A 20,507-nucleotide genomic window follows, 5' to 3' on the forward strand; every position below is an offset into this window, starting at 1 on the left:
ATTATCGGTGTGCTTTGGTCACAATGGGTAGCCAATCGTAGCTGGCAGGCTATGGGTTAATTAATTTTGTGTCAAAGGAATACGAACCCTAATAAATTGCGTTGGTGCACATAATTTGGTTCTTTATGATTTGAGCAATTCATGATGGCAGGATTAAGACACATGTTAGGTATTATATTGCATTATTGTTAGACGCTCAAGACATCATAAATGAGCCGCGTCATGACAAAACCAACATAATGGGTTTGCGACAAGCATGGATCCAGACCAGCCTGCGCAATCGCGCAGTCGGATCAGGATCCATGCTGTTCGTTAACAAACCCTATGACAAGTAGAGAAACTGATAGCGAACAGCATGTATTCTGATCAGACTGTGCGGATGCGCAGGCTGGTCTGAATCCTTGCTGGTCGCAAACCCATTATGTTGGTTTTGTCATGCCACGGCACAAATTATAGTTACAATATATAGCGTTCCTGCGTGATGTGACGTACGTTGATGTCAGTTTTGTTCATGTTGCGTCCATTTTGAAACATCTGTCGATACTATACAGTCATTGAGATCAGATTTAGATTGAGTGATATCATCCCAACATTTATGCCAGAACACCTGATTCCGGGACATTTTTTGGCACAATTGTTTGAGTTTCATATTTTATTACTGGACAGTAAAATGATATGGAATAGAAAGAGAAACAGTTTATTTATATGTTTGTAGGTTACACCGGAAACGATTGTTCTACCAAGTGTTACAACAGCTTCGGTCTGAACTGTGTGCATTCATGTGTATGTGAGAACGGGGCGACATGTGACCACGTCAATGGTAAATGTACTTGCGCACCTGGCTATTTTGGAGCATAGTGAGTGAAATTATTTGATATTGTGTTTTTAGATACCACCTTTTTGAATGTTTCTATTTATTAAATGTTAATAAAAACCAAACAAAAACTAGGACATCTTAACAAATAGGTTCTTTAATTGCCGGTAGTTATCAATTAAATCAAGCCAAAATACTTAGTGGTTAAGGTGTCTGCCTCTCTACCCAGGAATCTTGAGTTTGAGCACAGTATGTGTCACGGCCACATTTCCTGATATATAACACAGTACTGGTTAGTTCGAGGCTGCGGACTCGATACTAGTAGTAGTTCAAATGAGCTGTAAGTTTTCTTTGAAATCAAGCTTAAATAGCTATATGCTGACAAGCATTTTATTCTTACAATTGCTTCACACTATTTCCCCTGTCAACACTGATAAGGCAATCAAGACTTTAGTGCGTTATTACACAACATATAATAAAATTATGCACAGCTTTAAAAACGAAGGCTTACATGTAAAAGGACGTCATATATTACATCAATTAACATAATGATGTGAGGAAAGTTATTTCAATGTAGTTCAAGATATCTTATATCAATTTTCTATTTTATTAGCCTGTTAGAATGGAAATAGATATTAATTTTACTTGCATTGTAATATGATAATGAACGGTTTACCTGTTTGATATAAACTTTTGAACTTAAACTGTGCATTATTCTACAACAATGCACTCAAAATTGATATCTATTTCCTAAATATCTACCAATTAAATCACAAAGGTTTGGGTTATTTTTTAAAAATTAAATACATGTAATATTTCAGTTGTCATAAACAATGTGACCCATCAACCAGCGGAGAAGAGGGTTGCGAACAGACTTGCCCATGTCAGAATAACGGTGTATGTGATTCGATTTCAGGTGCTTGTATTTGCCCACCTGGCGTGAAGGTAATGCATCAATCAGTTTTAAACACCACTTAATCAAAATAAATTTAGGGGACATAATGATGTGAATCCTGTAGTGAGATAGGAAGGTTAAGGTGTCTGCCTTTCAACTTGGGGATTATGGATTAGAGCCCTGCACTGCGGTAATGATCATGATTCTTCATTTACATGTAGCAACACTAGTATTTATTACTTTCAGATAACAGATTTAATAAATGCCAAGCTTTCATTATAATTGAGCTAAAATAGAATATGTTAAACTAAAACCCTTGTTAAATAGTCTGCAGTGCTGATTTTAGTGAATCATGTGAAGAAGTAATGCAGAGGAGCTCGATTAGATTCTTTGTTAACATGGCGCTATGTAAATGATATTTTGTGTATGTTATGATATACCAGTCAGCCACTGGGCAAGGAATTTATTGCAAAAACGTTTTTAATAACCTTTAAAAAATATTTAATATAATGAATTTATAATACATGTTATGGCAAACTTTCTTTATTTGAGAAAAAAAATGAAATTACTTTACAAATTGACAGCTGTGGTGTATATATTTTATAGAATCATCACGATTATCCAATGGAAAACAACATTACTTGCTTGCATTATTATTATAAAACATAGACATCATGTTGCAAAGTTAAGTTAGAAAAAATAATTGCAACAATATGCATTTTGTTAAGTCCTATATTGTTCTAATTATTTTTCCAACACTTACATAGAATTGCGCATTTGGGGGACTTTTCCACCCAAATACACTTAAATTACTGTCACAATTGAATTAAATTAAAGTAATGTTCATTATGATAAGATATTATACATTTTAACATATTGTACATTTACAGGGTGAATTCTGTACAGAGTTTTGCGATCGTTTCCACTGGGGCATCAACTGTACCAATACATGTCAGTGTAACTCTGGTGTGTGCAACCGGAAAGATGGAACATGTGCATGTTACCTAGGATACGCTGGTGACAGGTAATAACACCATTTTTATTGCCTTAAACTTGACTTCCTAAATTTGTGTAATGGATTTTCCCTGCTTTAACATTGGAGAAGTCCATTTAAAGTTTAAAGGATTTCATTATCAAAATACATGTAGAAAAATTGAGCTACCACCAGTTTAGAGCCTGACTTCACAGATGTACAGATATGTTTTATTTAGGTATGGTGAGGTCTCTGTGGCTGAGTGGGTAAAGTCACTGACTTCATATCACTTGCCGGTCACTGTTGTGTGGTTCAAATCTGGCAAGGACTTTTGAGTTCTTCCAAGTTAGAAAACATCAAGCTAGCTTACTGTTGTTCTACCTAGGACAGAGTTCATGCACACATGGAGGCAACTGATGTATTCTTCCACCAGTTAAAGCTGGAAAGTCATCATATGACCTTTACAGTGTCATTGTGACTTAAAACCTTTTTGTTTCTATAAATAGATGAACATATTCCGATGTTTTATGTTTTTAGCTGTAACATCAAGTGTCCAGAAGGATTTTATGGTGTCGGCTGCCTGACGCAGTGTGGTTGTAGAAATGGCGGGAAATGTTATCGTGACACAAATTCTCAACTCACCATGTGTAATTGTGAGGGAACTGGTTACCATGGTGATACATGTGCTGTAAGAGGTGAGTCACATTGTGAAGTGTTTGGAAACCAAGCTATTGTGATTGCATTTGCTATATCTTGGAGCTTGTTCACATTACAGGCACATAGCCTATGAAATTCATAATGATTTTCCACTGGGGAAAAGGCAAACCTGTGATTTTGAATGATAATGATGATGATCTTTGATAATGGAGTTATAGCTTGTTAGATGCTTATTACGTGAAAAAAAGCAGAATTGAATTAGAAAATATTTGTTTAAAAGTAGTTTAACGTAAACAAACTAGTATTTTGTTTTCATTACAAAATAATGAAAAATTCTTAATCACTGTAACTTCTAATTGCCCTACCTCATTAACATTTGAATGCTTAAAAGTATTATCTTAAAAACTGTTACAGTTCACCAAAAAAGAAAATCTTTTGAGAAATTTACAGTCTTTAGTTTTTGAATTGTTCATACATTACTTTAATGTATACATATATCTGTAGGTGTGTTCCATTAATGTAGTGTCATTCTAATTATGATGTCATTTATATCAATTTCAGACTGTGAGGAAGGTAAATATTTGGTTCCCGGCACATCAGCAGCTTGCCAAGACTGTAGTTGTAACTGGAATAATACAGACAGGTTATATTTTATTTCATTGTACTGTAATGTTTTCAAGACTTGTTTTTATAGAACTACTCATATGTTTATACACTTTGAGTTAATAAATGCGTCAGTAGAAGTGTGGTGGCATAGTTGGAGGCTCTCTGCCTCTCAACCCCAGGGATCTTGGGTTCAAGCCCTACTAAGGTCAAGACCATGTCTCCTCATATGACACCAGTACTGGTAAGTACCTGGCAGCAGACTTGAGAGAGGTTTAAATAAGGTTCATTATTTGAGCTTAAAAAAATGTGTTCAAACAACTTATAAATAGGTTGATATTCATGATTTATTTATTTTAAATCAGAGAATATATAAATGTAATTTTTTCTCTTAACTTGATCTTCAGTTGTCATCCAAAGTCTGGTTCCTGTTCTTGCAAACCTGGTTACACCGGGAACCAGTGTACAGAGACATGTACTATGCCATTTTATGGTGAGAATTGTTCGAAAGTTTGTTCATGCGCTAACGGTGATTGTGATCATGTGACCGGAGAGTGTACATCATGTTATCCTGGATATATAGGTAAAATAATACTTCCTTAGTAACTGTATATTTTCTTATTGCATGCATCTAAAGGGCCTCATAAGCCAACATGCTCTTTAGGTACAAATCCCTGTAGGAACTATTGAGTTTTTTTTGTGGGTGAGCTATCAAGCTAGCTTACATTACATTAAGGTTACATAGGGTCTGTAGTTCTACTCAGACACTGGCTCCTGTCTGAAATATTGCATAGAGAGGCATCTGAGATCTTCCCCTACTGGTAAAGCTGGAAAGTTAAGTTAGCAGCCATTTTACCTGTATAGTGTTAATCACTGTGACCTGAAGTCTAACAAAAAAGAAATATGTGCCTATTCAGCAGGGGCTACCAGGGGTTGGCAAACATAATTGCATTGTTGGCAACATACTAATTCAAATGTGGAAAACAATCACTTGATTTGTGACCTATAACATACTATTACTTAAAATCATATGTCATTTATATGTCATATATAGAGGATATTGAATGAATGTAAGTTCAATCCAGAATTTATTAAACAAGTTGAATAAAATTATATTAACATCTTGATCATAAATATATAAAATCATGTGTCAAGTTATATGTCATGTAACAGCATGGAATCATGTGTCAGTTATATGTCATATGACAGCTAAATCATCATTTTACATTAAATCATGTGTCAGTTATATGTCATATGTCAGCTAAAACATCATTTCACATTAAATCATGTGTCAGTTATATGTCATATGTCAGCAAAATCATCATTTTACATTAAATCATGTGTCAGTTATATGTCATATGTCAGCTAAATCATTATTTTACATTAAATCATGTGTCAGTTATATGTCATTTGACAGCTAAATCATCATTTCACATTAAATCATGTGTCAGTTATATGTCATATGTCAGCTAAAACATTATTTTACATTAAATCATGTGTCAGTTATATGTCATTTGACAGCTAAATCATCATTTTACATTAAATCATGTGTAAGTTATATGTCATATGTCAGCTAAATCATCATTTTACATTAAATCATGTGTAAGTTATATGTTATATGTCAGCTAAATCATCATTTTACATTAAATCATGTGTAAGTTATATGTCATATGACAGCTAAATCATCATTTTACATTAAATCATGTGTAAGTTATATGTCGTCATATGTCAGCTAAATCATCATTTTACATTAAATCATGTGTCAGTTATATGTTTTATGTCAGCTAAATCATCATTTTACATTAAATCATGTGTAAGTTATATGTCATGTTATATCAAATTAACAGGGGAAAAATGTGATAAAAGATGTCCAGATGGTTATTGGGGAAAAGACTGTTTGAAAAGGTGCGCATGTGAAAATGACGCCATCTGTCATCCGAGATACGGTTACTGCGAATGTCTCCCCGGATATTTTGGTACGTATATTTTACATTCTACTAACAAACTTTGACGTATACTAATTTGAACTATAGAATAACGATAAATTGGTTTTATTATGACATAAGGTCCTGTTATAGGTACTGGCTCATGCATTTACACAGGTGGAAAATAAAGATTTCAGCAAAACATATAATTTTCCAGTATTTCTAGAAACTTTAAGAGAATAAATAATGACTTGTAATGTGTTTAGATAACTTAAGGAAATATAATTTCTGGAGAATATAATTTCTAATATTTCTAGACAATATGATATCTGAAGTTTGTAGAGAATTTTATAATATTTCAGGTAAAACTTGTGAGAAGTCATGTCCCATTGGTACATTTGGTTTCAACTGTAGTCAAGTTTGTTCCTGTCCAGAGAGGTCAACTTGTAGTCCACGCAATGGTCAATGTTTATGTCACCCAGGTTAGTAGTTCATAAACAATGTTTATAAAACTCAAGTTTATAGTTACAGTGATGTACTTAATTAACAATGTTTATATGACCCAGGTTTGTAGTTCATGAACAATGTATATATCAACTAGGTTTGTAGTTCATGAGCAATGTTTATATGACCCAGGTTTGTAGTTCATGAACCATGTTTATATGACCCAAGTTTGAAGTTAACGAACAATGTATAAATCAACCAGGTTTGTAATTCGTGAAAAATGTTTATATCACCAGGGGTTTGTAGTTCATGAATAATGATTATGTCGCTAAAAGTTTGTAGTTCATTAACAATGTTTATGTCACCAAAGTTTGTAGTCATTAACAATGTTTATGCCACCCAAGGTTTGTAGTAGTTCATAAACAATGTTTATGTCAACAAAGGTTTGAAGTTCATTAAATGCTTATGCCACCAAAATGTTTGTCGTTCATGTATAATGTTTTATAGTCACCAAAGGATATTAATGTCATTGTAACCCAGACTGTAGATCAGATTTCACATTTAAACTACACGAATACATTCGAATACTAAACATCTTTATATTTATATAAAAAAATCATGTTTTATGATATATGTTATTAAATACTGTATAAAGACTTAACAGTTTTAGTCTAATTATACACTTATAATGTAACTATGTATATATTTACATATATATTTATATTTTCAGGTTATACTGGTAAATCTTGTGACCAGTCATGTGAAGCAGGGAAGTACGGATATTTCTGTAGACAAACATGTGACTGTACATCAGGTGGGACAGACTATTGTAACCATGTACATGGATACTGCCATTGTAAAGGAGGGTGGTCAGGTACGAGTGCTAAAATTATATATACGATTATATATGTACATAAGTACAGTAAAAACCCTCAATTAACATCACCATCGGGACTGTACATAATTTTTTATGTTTCAATGTTCAATAGATTGTTTTAAATCTATTATCGCCTGAAAGAGTTCCACTTCTTACCAAAACCCATCAGTGATATACATGTATATATCTTTGATAAAGGTACATGTACAGATTGGATGGCATGTTCTGGTCACATGTCAAAAATTCTACAATACTCCTAGAATATCTTGAATTGTACATGCAATATTATGTAACATGCATTCAAACACTGTTGGCTGTAAAGTTTGCATTAAATGGACATAGGGGCCATTTTTGGGTGTAATTTCTTGATTTCCCTTCGTTGATTACAGGGCTCTTAATGGCCAATTATTCTTTTGAAAAGGGGGTATTTCTTTTTAAATTTTGAATTATCCTTCATTGATTAGAGGGCCATGCATTGTCAGTCATTCTATAAAAACAGAATAAATCTATTGTTCTATAACCATATAATTATAAGTTATATAAAATTCTTGTTGCCTGTATACATGTATATGCATGAAAACGTTGCTTAATAAATGTCTATTTGTTGTGTAGGAAAGAAATGTGACATAATATGTGCAGATAATAATTGGGGACCAAACTGTGTTAAAACATGTAATTGTAATGGGAACGGGAGGTGTGATGGTGAAACAGGTGACTGTCTCTGTTTTGATGGCTTCCAGGGCACAGCTTGTGACACAGGTAAAATTTATTCTTGATATCTTAAGTTAATAATTTAAAATTTCCAAATATATAGGGGATATTTGTTCAGTTTTCAGTGAATAATTGAAAACATTTCATAAGGAAATGAAAAATGGAATATATATTTCTCAAGAAAATGAATAATGGAATATATTTCACAAGAAAATGAATAATGGAGTACATCTCTCAAGGAAATGAATACTTTTTCAAATGGCAATGAATAATGGAATACATTTCACAAGGAAATGAATAATGGAATATATTTCACAAGGAAATGAATAATGGGATACATTTCACAAGGAAATGAATAATGGGATACATTTCACAAGGAAATGAATAATGGGATTCATTTAATAAGGTAATGAATAATGGGATACATTTCATAAGGAAATGAATAATGGGATACGTTTCACAAGGAATGGACTACATTTCACAAGGTAATGAATAATAATACAATGTAATAAAAAAATACAATAATATACAGAATTAGAAAATTACATATTTATAGCATAATATTTTTTTTTACAGAATTACAAAAAAAGTACAGCATTACAAAAAATACAGCATTACGAATAATGTACAGAATTACAAAAAATATATACGGTATACAGAATTACAAAAAATATACACAATCGGGAAATTACATAATTGCAGCATTACAAAATGTACAGAATTACAAAAAAAAATCAGAATTACAAAAAAAAAATACAGAACTAGGAATTTACATAATAAGAGCAATACAAAACACATAATTACAAAAAGATGCAGAATTACTGAATTATATTTGAAATATGTTACAGATGACAAGGGTATTACCATTATTGCGCAACAGAAAGGTAGCGACGTAGAAACGGCTTCGTCAGGTGCGACAGCTTTAATTATTGCTGTCGTAATTCCGTGTGTCATACTACTTGTGATCATTGCCCTAATTGTGGCGTACTATATGAGAAAGGTACGAGGATTGAAGGAGGAAAATATGCGTGTGAGGTACGAGGCCGACGGTATCATACCTGGAGAAACAACTATTCCAAGTAAGTTTTTAATAATGTATAATGCTCCACAATTGTGATCCATATAGTCTCTGCTTTGTCCATATTTTGACAAAAAAATTATATTTAATTAAGTTTGATATTTTTTTATTAGTATACAGTAAAACTCTATTCTACTTCATAATAAAGTGTACTATCAAAACGCATTTTGAAAACACAGGACAATAATTTTTAATATTTAGGCAAAATGACATATTTGACGCAATGACTCACTAAAAACAATTGTGCAGACATATTTTTCATAAGACTGATTCATTTAGTGGGAAAACCGTCACGTTTGATTATATCCTCCATACAATATGAGCATATAATACATGAAAATACTTAAGCATCGTTAAGCTCAAACTACCGATCTCTCGAACAAATTTGCACAGGCCCTTTGAGTTCTAGTGGATGAAGTTTAACTGTATATTAAATAGAAAGAAAATTTGTTTGTTTTTTGTGAATATGCTATATCAAATTGAGAAATTATCCATATTTTCACTTCATATGCTACATGCTTGTGCAAGTAATGCAACTTTCTCACTTTTCAGTGTGATAAAAATAACTTTTATATAAATATATTCACAGATGGTCATGCTGGTACCGCTATTGGTGTAGATAATCCATTATATACTGCTGATAATGACAGAAACGAGCGCCGGTACCCACATCTCAGTCAACATGCCTCTGTAGCCCGGCCTCCTCTCCCACATCGTCAGCAATCATGTGACCCCTGCGATGAGATTGATGTGGAAAAATTACAAGTCACGCTAGATGATCGAAGAAGTCGACCGGTTTCTTCTCAATACGCTGATATCGATGACGTTGAGGACCGCTACACAACGTTAAAATCTGTATCTGGTGCTTCCAACAGTAAGATATCTTTTACGTCCACTGTTTATTCATTACTTAGTCCTTCGGTTACCTAGTCCTTTCTTTACCTAGTTCTTCTGTTACTATTTTCTTAGTATTCTTTTGGCACAGTTCCAATTCTTTAAATCCTAGTTCATGAGTATTTATCATACTCATAGCATATACATAGCATATAACATAGCATATAACGTAATAGCTGATCATTCTAATTTGATGCGCTGAATTTTTCCTGGCTGTATCTAATCCAAAGCTTTTCTTGAAACTGAAACTAATTTCTTTATTAATAAGTACTTTACCATTTACATTTTTTCATACAAATGAAGCAGCATAAAATTGTGCCGCGTGATGACAAAACCAACATAGTGCGTTTGCGATCAGCATGGATCCAGACCAGCCTGCGCATCCGTGCATCAGGATCCATGCTGTTCGCTATCAGTTTCTATACTTGTAATAGAGTTGGTAAGCGAACAGCATGGATCCTGATCAGACAGCACAGATGCGCAGACTCTTCTGGATCCATGCTGGTCGCAAACGCACTATGTTGCATTTGTCGTGATGCGGCTCAAATTTTAATTTGGATCATAATTTTGTTAATTATAGGCAGTAGATATACATGTTGCTTTCCACATTTTAACACGAGTGTAACATATGTTATAATATTAATTGTGCTTCTAATAAACTCCTTTTGTCACCTATATAACTGATCTATATTATATAGTTTGCTGAGAGAGACACTAAAATCTTATTCACTCACACACAAATGCTCTGTTACTTCTATTACTCCAGCTTTAGGAGGAGGTGACGGAACGTTACAATTTAACACAGACAAAAAATTTGACGATGATGTCGATCATCTGTCAACATCTTCTGAAAATAGTACCGGATTTACGAACAAGGGTTATGGTAAGAAAATAATGTCATGTTTCGATACAGTCTCCTTTAACATGGCCCAATGTATGTAGATCAAAATACCAGTACGGAAAAGAAATAATTGATTATTTACGATTGGTTGCTATTTTTGCATATTTTGACCGTTATTTGGTAATTTACATGGAAGGAAAGTGCCATTTTCAATGCGTAAGTTACTTTCTTTGTTCACTTGAGAACATTTTACTTTTTTAATAAATTTTTTAAAATCTTACGAAAATTAGCACGAACCTGGAGGCATGTAGCTTTTATCATGATTGAAATTTTTTCTGCAGAAAAAATTGATTGAAATTTTGCAGTAAAAAAATAGAGGTTTCTTTTGTGGGATGGGTGTGGAAGAAAATATCTCATAGGTAGTGTTTTGTACTTTCATCACCTTTAAGTGCAGTAATATGTTAACTACTATTGAAATTTTATAGGAGTTAATTTGTTATTGCACTAAGATGACGATATGTACAGTTTTTTTGTAGCTTCATCACCTGAGTGCAGTAATGGGTTAACTTCTATTGAAATTTTGTATGAGTTATTCTGTTACTGCATCAAGGTGATTGGTGCAGTAACGGGTTAACTCCAATTAAAATTTATAGTAGTTAACCTGTTACTGCTTTAAGGCGAGGGTTTTGATCTACAGATATTGCCACTGTAGTAGGAGACCATATTTACGTCACATTTTGACACTTACTTTTCTTAGATTAACAGTTTAACTGAATGAGGACATATTTTCTCTATTTTAATAATTTAAACAATACCTACTAACATCCATCCTTGGATACCCAAGGCCGAACGGTTTTATCATGTTATGTTACATCTGTTAATCAACTGTGGGTATCCCATGATGACTAACATTCTTCTATTTACTGTGAATTCTCTTAATTTCGTGGGCATGAAATTTTGTGGTTTTGTCAAAAAGAACATTTTCATGGGTTCTTAAATTTGTGGACTGTCTATTTTTCCAAAAAGCACAATGTAAATAATGTGATGCAAAATAATCTTACAGCAGATGAAATGAAATTTCATTGGATCTTAAAATTGTGGATTGATCTGTCCATGAAAACCACAAAAATTAGTGTCCCACAAATAATATTGATTTTGCAGTATTATTTTAAATTATTAACATATATTTTGCTTGTATTTTACTTTCTGAGTTTTGAAATGATTTTCATAAATGAATGGTGATAGATGTGAAGTAAATTGTGTTTATGATCAACTTATAAATCATTGTCATATATACATAATATTATTTTGTATAAGTAATTTCCTGGATATAAACAAATCAAAATTGTGTAAATTATACCTTTGATTAGGCTGAGCATTATGTCCAGCCCCTCTAACTGTGCCATTTTAGACCTTAATTACTGAACTTTTAATTTAAGCTCAACTATTTGAGGAAAAGGGAAAGCTATTGTACTTACCTAGGCAATGACATGGTTGTCACACTTTTGTTAGTCATTGCTTGTAAATTGGTATCTCAAAACATACTTTTAGGGAATGGTTTGAAACTTCACACGCTTATTTGAGAGCATAATTAAATAGGAGTTGACTATCCAAGACCCATAACTCTTACATGGATTTTGACAGAATTATGGCCCTTTTGAACTTAGAAAATGGCTCTTGTTTTATTATCAAGCATGCGCACTGAGAAAAGTCGAGCATACTGTTCTACTGACAGCTCTTGTTTATCAATCAGTTAATAACTTAATTAAATTTCTTTGAAATACAATTAATTAATTTTCTTTAAAATACAATTATTATAATTAAATTTCTTTAAAATACAATTCTATTTAATAAACAAAATTGGTGGTTCTACTTAGGTGTCCTCTAAAGACAGATGCAATTCACATATTGGCACTTCACCTTTATAATTTACCTTTATAATTTACCTTTATAGGAAAGTTGTGTCATGATGACCCTTTACAGCGTGTGTGTAACTTTTAATCCAAAAAATAATACATGTATTATAATGTATCTTACTGCATTTTTTTACTCGAAAATTAGGTTTATCTAAATGGTGAGTGAAAATATTTCAGAATGATCTGGTATGATTCTATGATCTGTTTTCTCGGTATATGTCTTGTTGAAACCTTTTACACCAATCAGTTTTCTGTGTTTTTATTTCTTTCCCTGCATACCTAAAAGCTTGTAACTTTACTTTTATACTCAGTAGCAGTACTATGTTGATCTGCTATTGGGTAATTAACTGATTCTTCTCATGCAACCAGTGCAGATCAGATCAAGATCAGTTAAGCACATTTTTTCTCACCGATCATGGTCTGCACTGTTTGCTATTCAGTAAGTATATATTTTGAAATTTTCCCCTCGAAATGATGAATGGTTTCATCCAGCTGAAATATAGACATGTCCATTTAAGATATTTAGTGTGGTCAGGTGTTTTTTTTCCCAAGCAATAGTTTATACTAGTATCTATCAAAGTGATGCATTTCCATTGCATATATGAATCTTGGAAATGATTAAAGAAAATGTGCGCATTGCAGGGGTAAAAGTTTTCGGGATTGTGCCGAATTTCCAGATTTTCGGCCTTTGTCTGGGCTGTTTTTCCAATTCATGTAAATCCGGGTTGAAAGGTCGATCTGAAATTTCTTTTTGGCGAAAGCTTCGCCGCTTCGTAAGAGTACTGTTTTGGACCGGGGAAACGGCTTTTACTCTTCCCGATTTTTATCGCGCATTTTGATTGGATGACTTATTATCGCCGATTCATTCTGAAGTTTACATGCAAAGGTGGCCGCTTTTGTTTAACGATTTGAATTTATAAAATTTACGATGAAATTTTTACCAGCTGGCTACAACGTGAGCGAAATTGATAAGAGAGCGAAGAACAAATGGAGGTATTTAACTTTTGTAGTTTTTCTCTTTTAATTCTGTATTGAAGATATGAAATAACATCAATGTCATATAATTATGCCAAAGATTCTGGAAACCAAAATTTTGGGAAAAGCTTACGCAATCGAATTTCAATTTCTGTATTAAATTAAAATTCATTAAAGAAAAAAAACACACTAAAATTGGCAGACCTAGCATTGATGAAGCCCCTGCTGTGTCTCTATCTTATCCCTCTTATGTTGGCCATGACATTGTCAGATTGTTGCTGGTACGGACTGGTCTGTTCAAATTTTTACACTTAATCGACATTTAGATACATGTCTGTACTTGATCTAGCTTTTCACAGCCATAGCCAGTGCTCAAAGGCATTCAGAAACCTGGCAAGGCTGCGTGAGTGAGTTACCAAATGTTGTTACTGAGGAGGACATGGGTTGTCTCAACTCCGAGCTGAACAGCTATGCAGTGGACAGGCAGGTTGCTTTACTGGCTTCAAATTACAAAGATAATGACAGGGTTGATGAGAATTTTTGGGGTCATGTGATAAAATTAAAGACATTTGAAAAACAGAGATATCATGTCCTATCTAGGTTAGCTTGTTCTTTGTTGACAGCATTTAGTGGCCCATTGGTTGAGGGGACTTTTAACATTATGGGGGACATAATTGAGGATGATAGAGCCACAATGGCAATAGAAAATTATGAGGCTGTTGCCATTGTGAAGATGGTACTCAAGAGGAAGAGTGTTACAGCCAACAAAATGGTAGTCACTCCAGACATGAAGAAGTGTGTAATTTATGCACATGCCACATACCAAGAACACCTTACATTAAAAGCTTGAAGATGGGTCAAATCCGGTCAAAAACTAGGTCACAGGAGCTAAACATAGAAAAAGCTTGTTAATACTCTAGTGGCTGCAGTTTTGATACAAATTTTCTAGAAATTTGACAGGAAGGTTGTTTTGATGATTTCTAGGTCAAGTTCAAAGATGGGTCATCTCCGGTCAAAAACTAGGTCACTGGAGCTAAAAATAGAAAAAGCTTGTTAACACAACTGGCTGCAGTTTTCAATCAAATATTCTGGAAATTTGTCAGGAAGGTTGTTTTGATGATTTCTAGGTCAAGTTTGAAGATGGGTCATGTCCGGTCAAAAATTAGGTCACAGGAGCTAAAAATAGAAAGAGGCAGGAACAGCTTGACCAGTCTATCCAAAAATTAAAAAACTTGAAGGCTAAACATCTTCTCAAACTCCAGAAGAAAGCCCAGCTGAAAAGAAAACATTCTTCTAACAGTGACAGTTGCAGAAAAATTCAAACGCATCAAGACTGTTTTGTAAATGAAAGTAAACATAAGAATACTGGTAGTGAAAAGTGTGGTTTGTGCTGGTGTAAGGTCATGTTGGTGGAAGTATCCATGATGATTATGTTGATTTTATAGGACTTACAGGATGTAAAAATTGTGTATTTTGCAAGTTTTAAGTTGTTTACCCTTTTCAAACTTTAGCATGTTCCATTTCTGATAAGCGCAATTGTCAACCACAATATACTTGGAAATAGTAGTATTTTACTCTTGTGTTATTTGTGTTGATACTTGTAAATGTATATGTCCTTTACTATTTTCTGATAGACTTATGTAATTTTAATATTTCCTGAGCTGATTTTGTTAAAAAAAAATTGTAAAAATCTGATTAAAAATGGTTCCATAAATTTACAAGGAAATGAGATTTTTGATATGCTAAACAGCTAAAATCCAACAGCTTGATCCCCTGGACCCCCTGGCAGGGGCTTTGCCCTGGACCCACCGGGGGCCGTAGCGACCCCCTGGCCCCCAGCTTGGATTTAAGGATTTTCTAAAACTGCAACTTTTACCCCTGGCATTGTAGACCATTCCACTTGAAGAAGAGAGAAGTAGCATTGAAGAGTGTTTTCTACGAAAGACCTGTAGGGACATATCAACTTTATGATATCCTGATTTTATCTTTGTGAATTCATGTTAAAAAATTCACGATTCATGTAGTTGAAATGTCACCACTAGTATTTTGTAGATTTTGACTTAGCGTTTTCGTGTGTCCCCATTAATTGTTAATTTGACTAGTTGTTTATTAATATTTGAAACAAAACTTATATCTAGAGCTACTTTTCTTATTAGCCGTTCTGGGCTGCAGGTTCGAATCCCATCAGGGGCTTTTGATTCTGTCATGTCTGGCTGTTATCAAGATAGTTTACGGAAGGTTGATGGTTAGACTCGGGTGGCCGCTTGTTCCCGATATAATACTTGAAGGGTCAACATAGGTTTCCCTGCACCAGTAATGCTCTTTTGTGTCGCACATAACTCAAAAAGTATTTGACCTGGAGTCATGAAACTTTACAGGAATATTGATCAGCAAGTGTAGTTGTGCACCTGGGTATTTTCGTTTGGATATTTTTAGTATTTTCAGAGTTATTGCCCTTGAATTTTGCAATTTTCAACTTGTGTCGCATGTAACTCAAAAAGTATTTTACATAGAGTCATGAAACATTACAGGAATGTTGATCAGCATGTGTAGTTGTGCACCTGGGTATTTTTCCTTTGGATAATTTTAGTATTTTTAGCTCGACTATTCGATAAGAATAAGTAGAGCTATTGCAGTCACCCGAGCGTTGGCGTCGGCGTCGGCGTAACCACTTATGTTAAAGTTTTTGTAATAGTTCAAATATTTTCAAAGTCCATTGACATATGGCTTTGAAACTTTGCACACTTGTTCACCATCATGACCCCAACCTGTAGACAGGAGGAGGTAACTCTATCAAGCATTTTGACAGAATTATGCCCCTTTTTCGACTTAGAATTTACGTTAAAGTTTTTGTAATAGTTCAAATATTTTCAAAGTCCATTGACATATGGCTTTGAAACTTTGCACACTTGTTCACCATCATGACCCCAACCTGTAGACAGGAGGAGGTAACTCTATCAAGCATTTTGACAGAATTATGCCCCTTTTTCGACTTAGAATTTACGTTAAAGTTTTTGTAATAGTTCAAATATTTTCAAAGTCCATTGACATAATGGCTTTGAAACTTTGCACACTTGTTCACCATCATGACCCCAACCTGTAAACAGGAGGAGGTAACTGTATCAAGCATTTTTTTTACTATCAAGCACTAAGAATAGTCGAGCGTTGCTGTCCTACCGACAGCTCTTGTTAGAGTTATTGCCCTTGACTTATTTTGCAATTTTCAACTTGTGTCGCATGTAACTCAGAGTCATGAAACTTTACAGGAATGTTGATCAGCATGTGTAGTTGTGCACCTGGGTTATTTCGTCTGGATTTATTTAGTATTTTTAGAGTTATTGCACTTGACTTAGAAATTTTTTGCAATTTTCAACTTGTGTCGCATGTAACTCAAAAAGTATTTGACATATAGTCATTAAACCTTACGGGAAGGTTGCTCAGCATATTTAGTTTTGCATTTGGGGTTTCGCTTGTGTCGCATGTGTGGATAAATCATCCAGTATTTGAAGAGTTATTTCCCTTGACTTAGTAAAAACCGTTTCATTATGATGTTATTTGTCCATGAGTGCTTGAGTTAGAATCAACCAACTTTACAGGAATAATGATCACCATCACTAAATTACAGGAATAATGATTCACATCACTGTGAAGCTATGCACCTGGGACTTTGCATGTGGATTTTTTTCAGTTTTGTTAGAGTTTATTGCCCTTGACTTACAGTAGTATAAATTTGCAATTTTCAACTTGTTCATGCATAGATCAAAAAGTTCATTTGTAGGCCTGAAAGTTTAGAAGAATGTTGGTCAGCATGTGTACTTATGGACCTTGGGGTTTGCTTGTGGATTTATTTAGTATTTGTAAAGTTCTTGCCCTTTATTTAGTAAAAGATTCGTTTTTTAGTTTTCAAAAAATATTTGACCTAGAGTCATAAGATTGACAGAACAGTGGCGCGGTGGGGGCACCCGTGTCCTATGGACACATTTCCTGGTTAAACATCTATGTCAAGAATGTTTTGTTATTTTCTATCGCTTAAAACAAAATCTTATTTGGTCTCATTTAAAACAATAAACTATATTTAGAATTTATCAAAGGGAGGTAAATATAGAAAATGCTCTTTTACAGTCTATAGTGGTTATTTCCCTTTTGATAATACATACTTTGATTTACAAGGCTCAACAAAGTATGGTTCTAATGTCAAAGAAAATAAAATAAAAGAAAATCTACATTGAAAACATAAATTGTTAAGTTTACTCTATAAGTATGGCAATATAGTTCAGTATAATATCTGAGCCGTGCCATGACAAAACCAACATAATGGGTTTGCGACCAACATGGATCCAGACCAGCCTGCGCATCCGCGCAGTCTGATCAATATCCATGCTGTTCGCTATCAGTTTCTCTACATGTAATAGAGTTGGTAAGCGAACAGCATGGATCCTGATCAGACTGCGCGTATGCACTATATTGGTTTTGTCGTGACACGGCTCATTTATTTGGTCTTGGGACTGTCGAATTCAGTTGTTGTTTTTTTAACCAATTCTTTTACAAGTGCATTTTGCATATTTTGAAAGTTAAAAATTTAATCATACATGAAATATTGAGCCAAGGTTTACTTATACTATGTTTTTTATTCATGATATTTGTAGGTCCAGATGCCACACCAGAAGACAACCAGAGTATCGCCTTATTCTTTGAGAATGAAACAAATCATTTCTTGTCGGGGAAATTCTTCCTCTTGAGTGGACAGTTTAACATGGTAAAAATATTTCCAACTTTCTTCAAAGGGATGATTACTTTGAGTAGGTTTATCTTCTGTATTTTTGAAAAGGTCAATCTTGTGTAAAGGGAGATAATTTTGAAAAGGCTAATTTTGTTTAAGGGAGATTATTTATAAGTGAATCTGATTAAAGGGGAACGATGGGGGTTATTTTATCAAGGGAGTTTTTATAGGGAGATAATTTTGGAAAGGTTGATTGTTCTAAAGGGATTATTTTCAAAAGTTATTCTTTAATTTTGCTAATTATAGAAACATCAAATGAATATAATGTTGCTGCTTTCATATAAAATTCATGTGTTAGAGAGAGACATTTTCCGTAACTCTGCAGATCTGTCCATAAGAATATGGAAACGATGTGATTATACAATTTTTGAAATTTGAATAGTTTACGTATCATGCAACCCTACGAACATCATATATCCTATGATTTAAGTATAATGTGAGCCGTGTCACGACAAAACCAACATAATGGGTTTGCGACCAGCATGGATCCAGACCAGCCTGCGCATCCGCGCAGTCTGATCAGGATCCATGCTGTCGCTTGCAAACCCTATTGCAAGTAGAGAAACTGATAGCGAACAGCATGGATCCTGATCAGACTGCACAGATGCGCAGGCTGGTCTGGATCCATGCTGGTCGCAAACCCATTATGTTGGTTTTGTCATGACGCGGCTCATGTATATTTTTTCAGGCAATGAAACATTTCTTACGTTGTGATGGTGAGAACAGTGAGGCTATCGAGCTTGCTATAGAGACAGTGGCACGTGCTAATGATGATCAGCTGACCCACAAGCTCGTCAACTTCCTGACGGGAGATACGGATGGTGTTCCAAAGGTCAGTCAGTCCTTAACAGGTTTCGTATAGGTCTGGAAATGTTGTAGAAAAATCACTTTATCATGGAATTATAATGGAAGATTAGTTTATCATGGAAATATAGTCAAATTTTCCAAATTGATCTTGGAAATGTCATGGAATTTAAATGTCAGAAAATCTGCCCAAGAAACATTTAGTTCACAGACTCCAATACCAACCATGGCTTTATTGATAGAACTAAAAAAAGGAACTTTTTGAATCGCCCCTAAATTCTAATTAACATAGTAACTTAGGATTTAGGGGTGATTCGCAGTTGTTTATTTTTATTATTATTATTATTTCCTGTTTAGTGTTTTAACTTATTTTGTAGTAAGATATAAGTATAACACTGAAATAAGATAGATTTATTGACCTTCCAGAATAGGAGCAACCATGAATATCTTCTACATTTTAATAAAAATTTGTATAGGAAAACATATTTTTATATGTGGGCTGATACACATTTTCCCATGTTGATCTATCCTGCTGTTTCTCTGTTCAGGCCATGGATTGACAACAGTTAAACATAAAGGCATCCAAGTCCAATGGACACATTTCAAGTTGATTATATGCTTTCGAACAGACAAGTTCCCTTCTTATTTAAATATTTAAGGACTTTTCAAAATGGCATGAAGAAAGTGTTTTGTTTGTTAATATTGCTAGCCCCTTGAAAAGATCTCTGCTTTACATGTAACTTGAAAGTCTCATAAGACATTTTATCTGTTGTTTTATGTTATCCTCAATTCTAAAAATTGATATTTAATATTGGCAGGATGCCAAGTACCTGTTTAGATTATACATGGCCTTGAAACAGTGGAGGGAGGCTGGTAGAACAGCCATTATCATTGCCCAAGAGGAACAAAGCGCTGGTACGTAAAATCTGTGAAATAAACATTATGGTTTAAAGGATATAGTAAGGAACAATGCAATAGAATAATATCTTGACCAAAGAAAAGCAAGTTTAAACTATGTTACGGTGTTTTCTTGATTAAGAGTATCAACATAAATGCTAAAAAAGAGCTAAATAGTGAATGGTTTTGGAATTTCAATACATAGAGGATATTTGTTTAGTTCAGTGTAAGATCGGAATATATTTCACCGAGTGAGCACCAAAAGGTATATTACACAAGTGGCGCAGCCACGAGTGAAATGTGAACTTTTGGTGTTCATGAGGTGAAATATATTTCGATCTTACACTAAACTTAACAAATTTTCTTTTTATTATATGCAAACAAATTATAAAAAAGACATTTTTACCTAATACTAAATGAAAA

At 33.9% G+C, this 20,507-nt stretch overlaps 1 protein-coding gene across 4 annotated transcripts in view; it reads left to right on the plus strand.

Annotated features, from left to right (window-relative positions):
- The window catches only part of LOC132747947 (multiple epidermal growth factor-like domains protein 11), a 61,748-nt gene that overhangs the window by 36,621 nt on the left and 4,620 nt on the right, over positions 1–20,507 (plus strand). For 3 of the 4 annotated variants that reach the window (XM_060737478.1, XM_060737479.1, XM_060737477.1), the window contains exons 7-22: positions 716–857; positions 1,636–1,759; positions 2,600–2,733; positions 3,220–3,377; positions 3,901–3,982; positions 4,350–4,525; positions 5,790–5,918; positions 6,230–6,349; positions 7,042–7,185; positions 7,801–7,947; positions 8,748–8,978; positions 9,567–9,851; positions 10,638–10,754; positions 18,250–18,359; positions 19,072–19,215; positions 20,006–20,102. In XM_060737478.1, coding sequence (XP_060593461.1) covers positions 716–857; positions 1,636–1,759; positions 2,600–2,733; positions 3,220–3,377; positions 3,901–3,982; positions 4,350–4,525; positions 5,790–5,918; positions 6,230–6,349; positions 7,042–7,185; positions 7,801–7,947; positions 8,748–8,978; positions 9,567–9,851; positions 10,638–10,754; positions 18,250–18,359; positions 19,072–19,215; positions 20,006–20,102 — 2,340 coding nt within the window. The remainder of the gene's footprint in view (positions 1–715; positions 858–1,635; positions 1,760–2,599; positions 2,734–3,219; positions 3,378–3,900; positions 3,983–4,349; positions 4,526–5,789; positions 5,919–6,229; positions 6,350–7,041; positions 7,186–7,800; positions 7,948–8,747; positions 8,979–9,566; positions 9,852–10,637; positions 10,755–18,249; positions 18,360–19,071; positions 19,216–20,005; positions 20,103–20,507) is intronic. The other variant, XM_060737480.1, reaches the window with a different exon arrangement.

The sequence above is a fragment of the Ruditapes philippinarum genome, unplaced genomic scaffold (assembly GCF_026571515.1).
Source record: "Ruditapes philippinarum isolate M1 unplaced genomic scaffold, ASM2657151v2 ctg5903_1_1_1_1, whole genome shotgun sequence".
Taxonomy (NCBI): domain Eukaryota; kingdom Metazoa; phylum Mollusca; class Bivalvia; order Venerida; family Veneridae; genus Ruditapes; species Ruditapes philippinarum.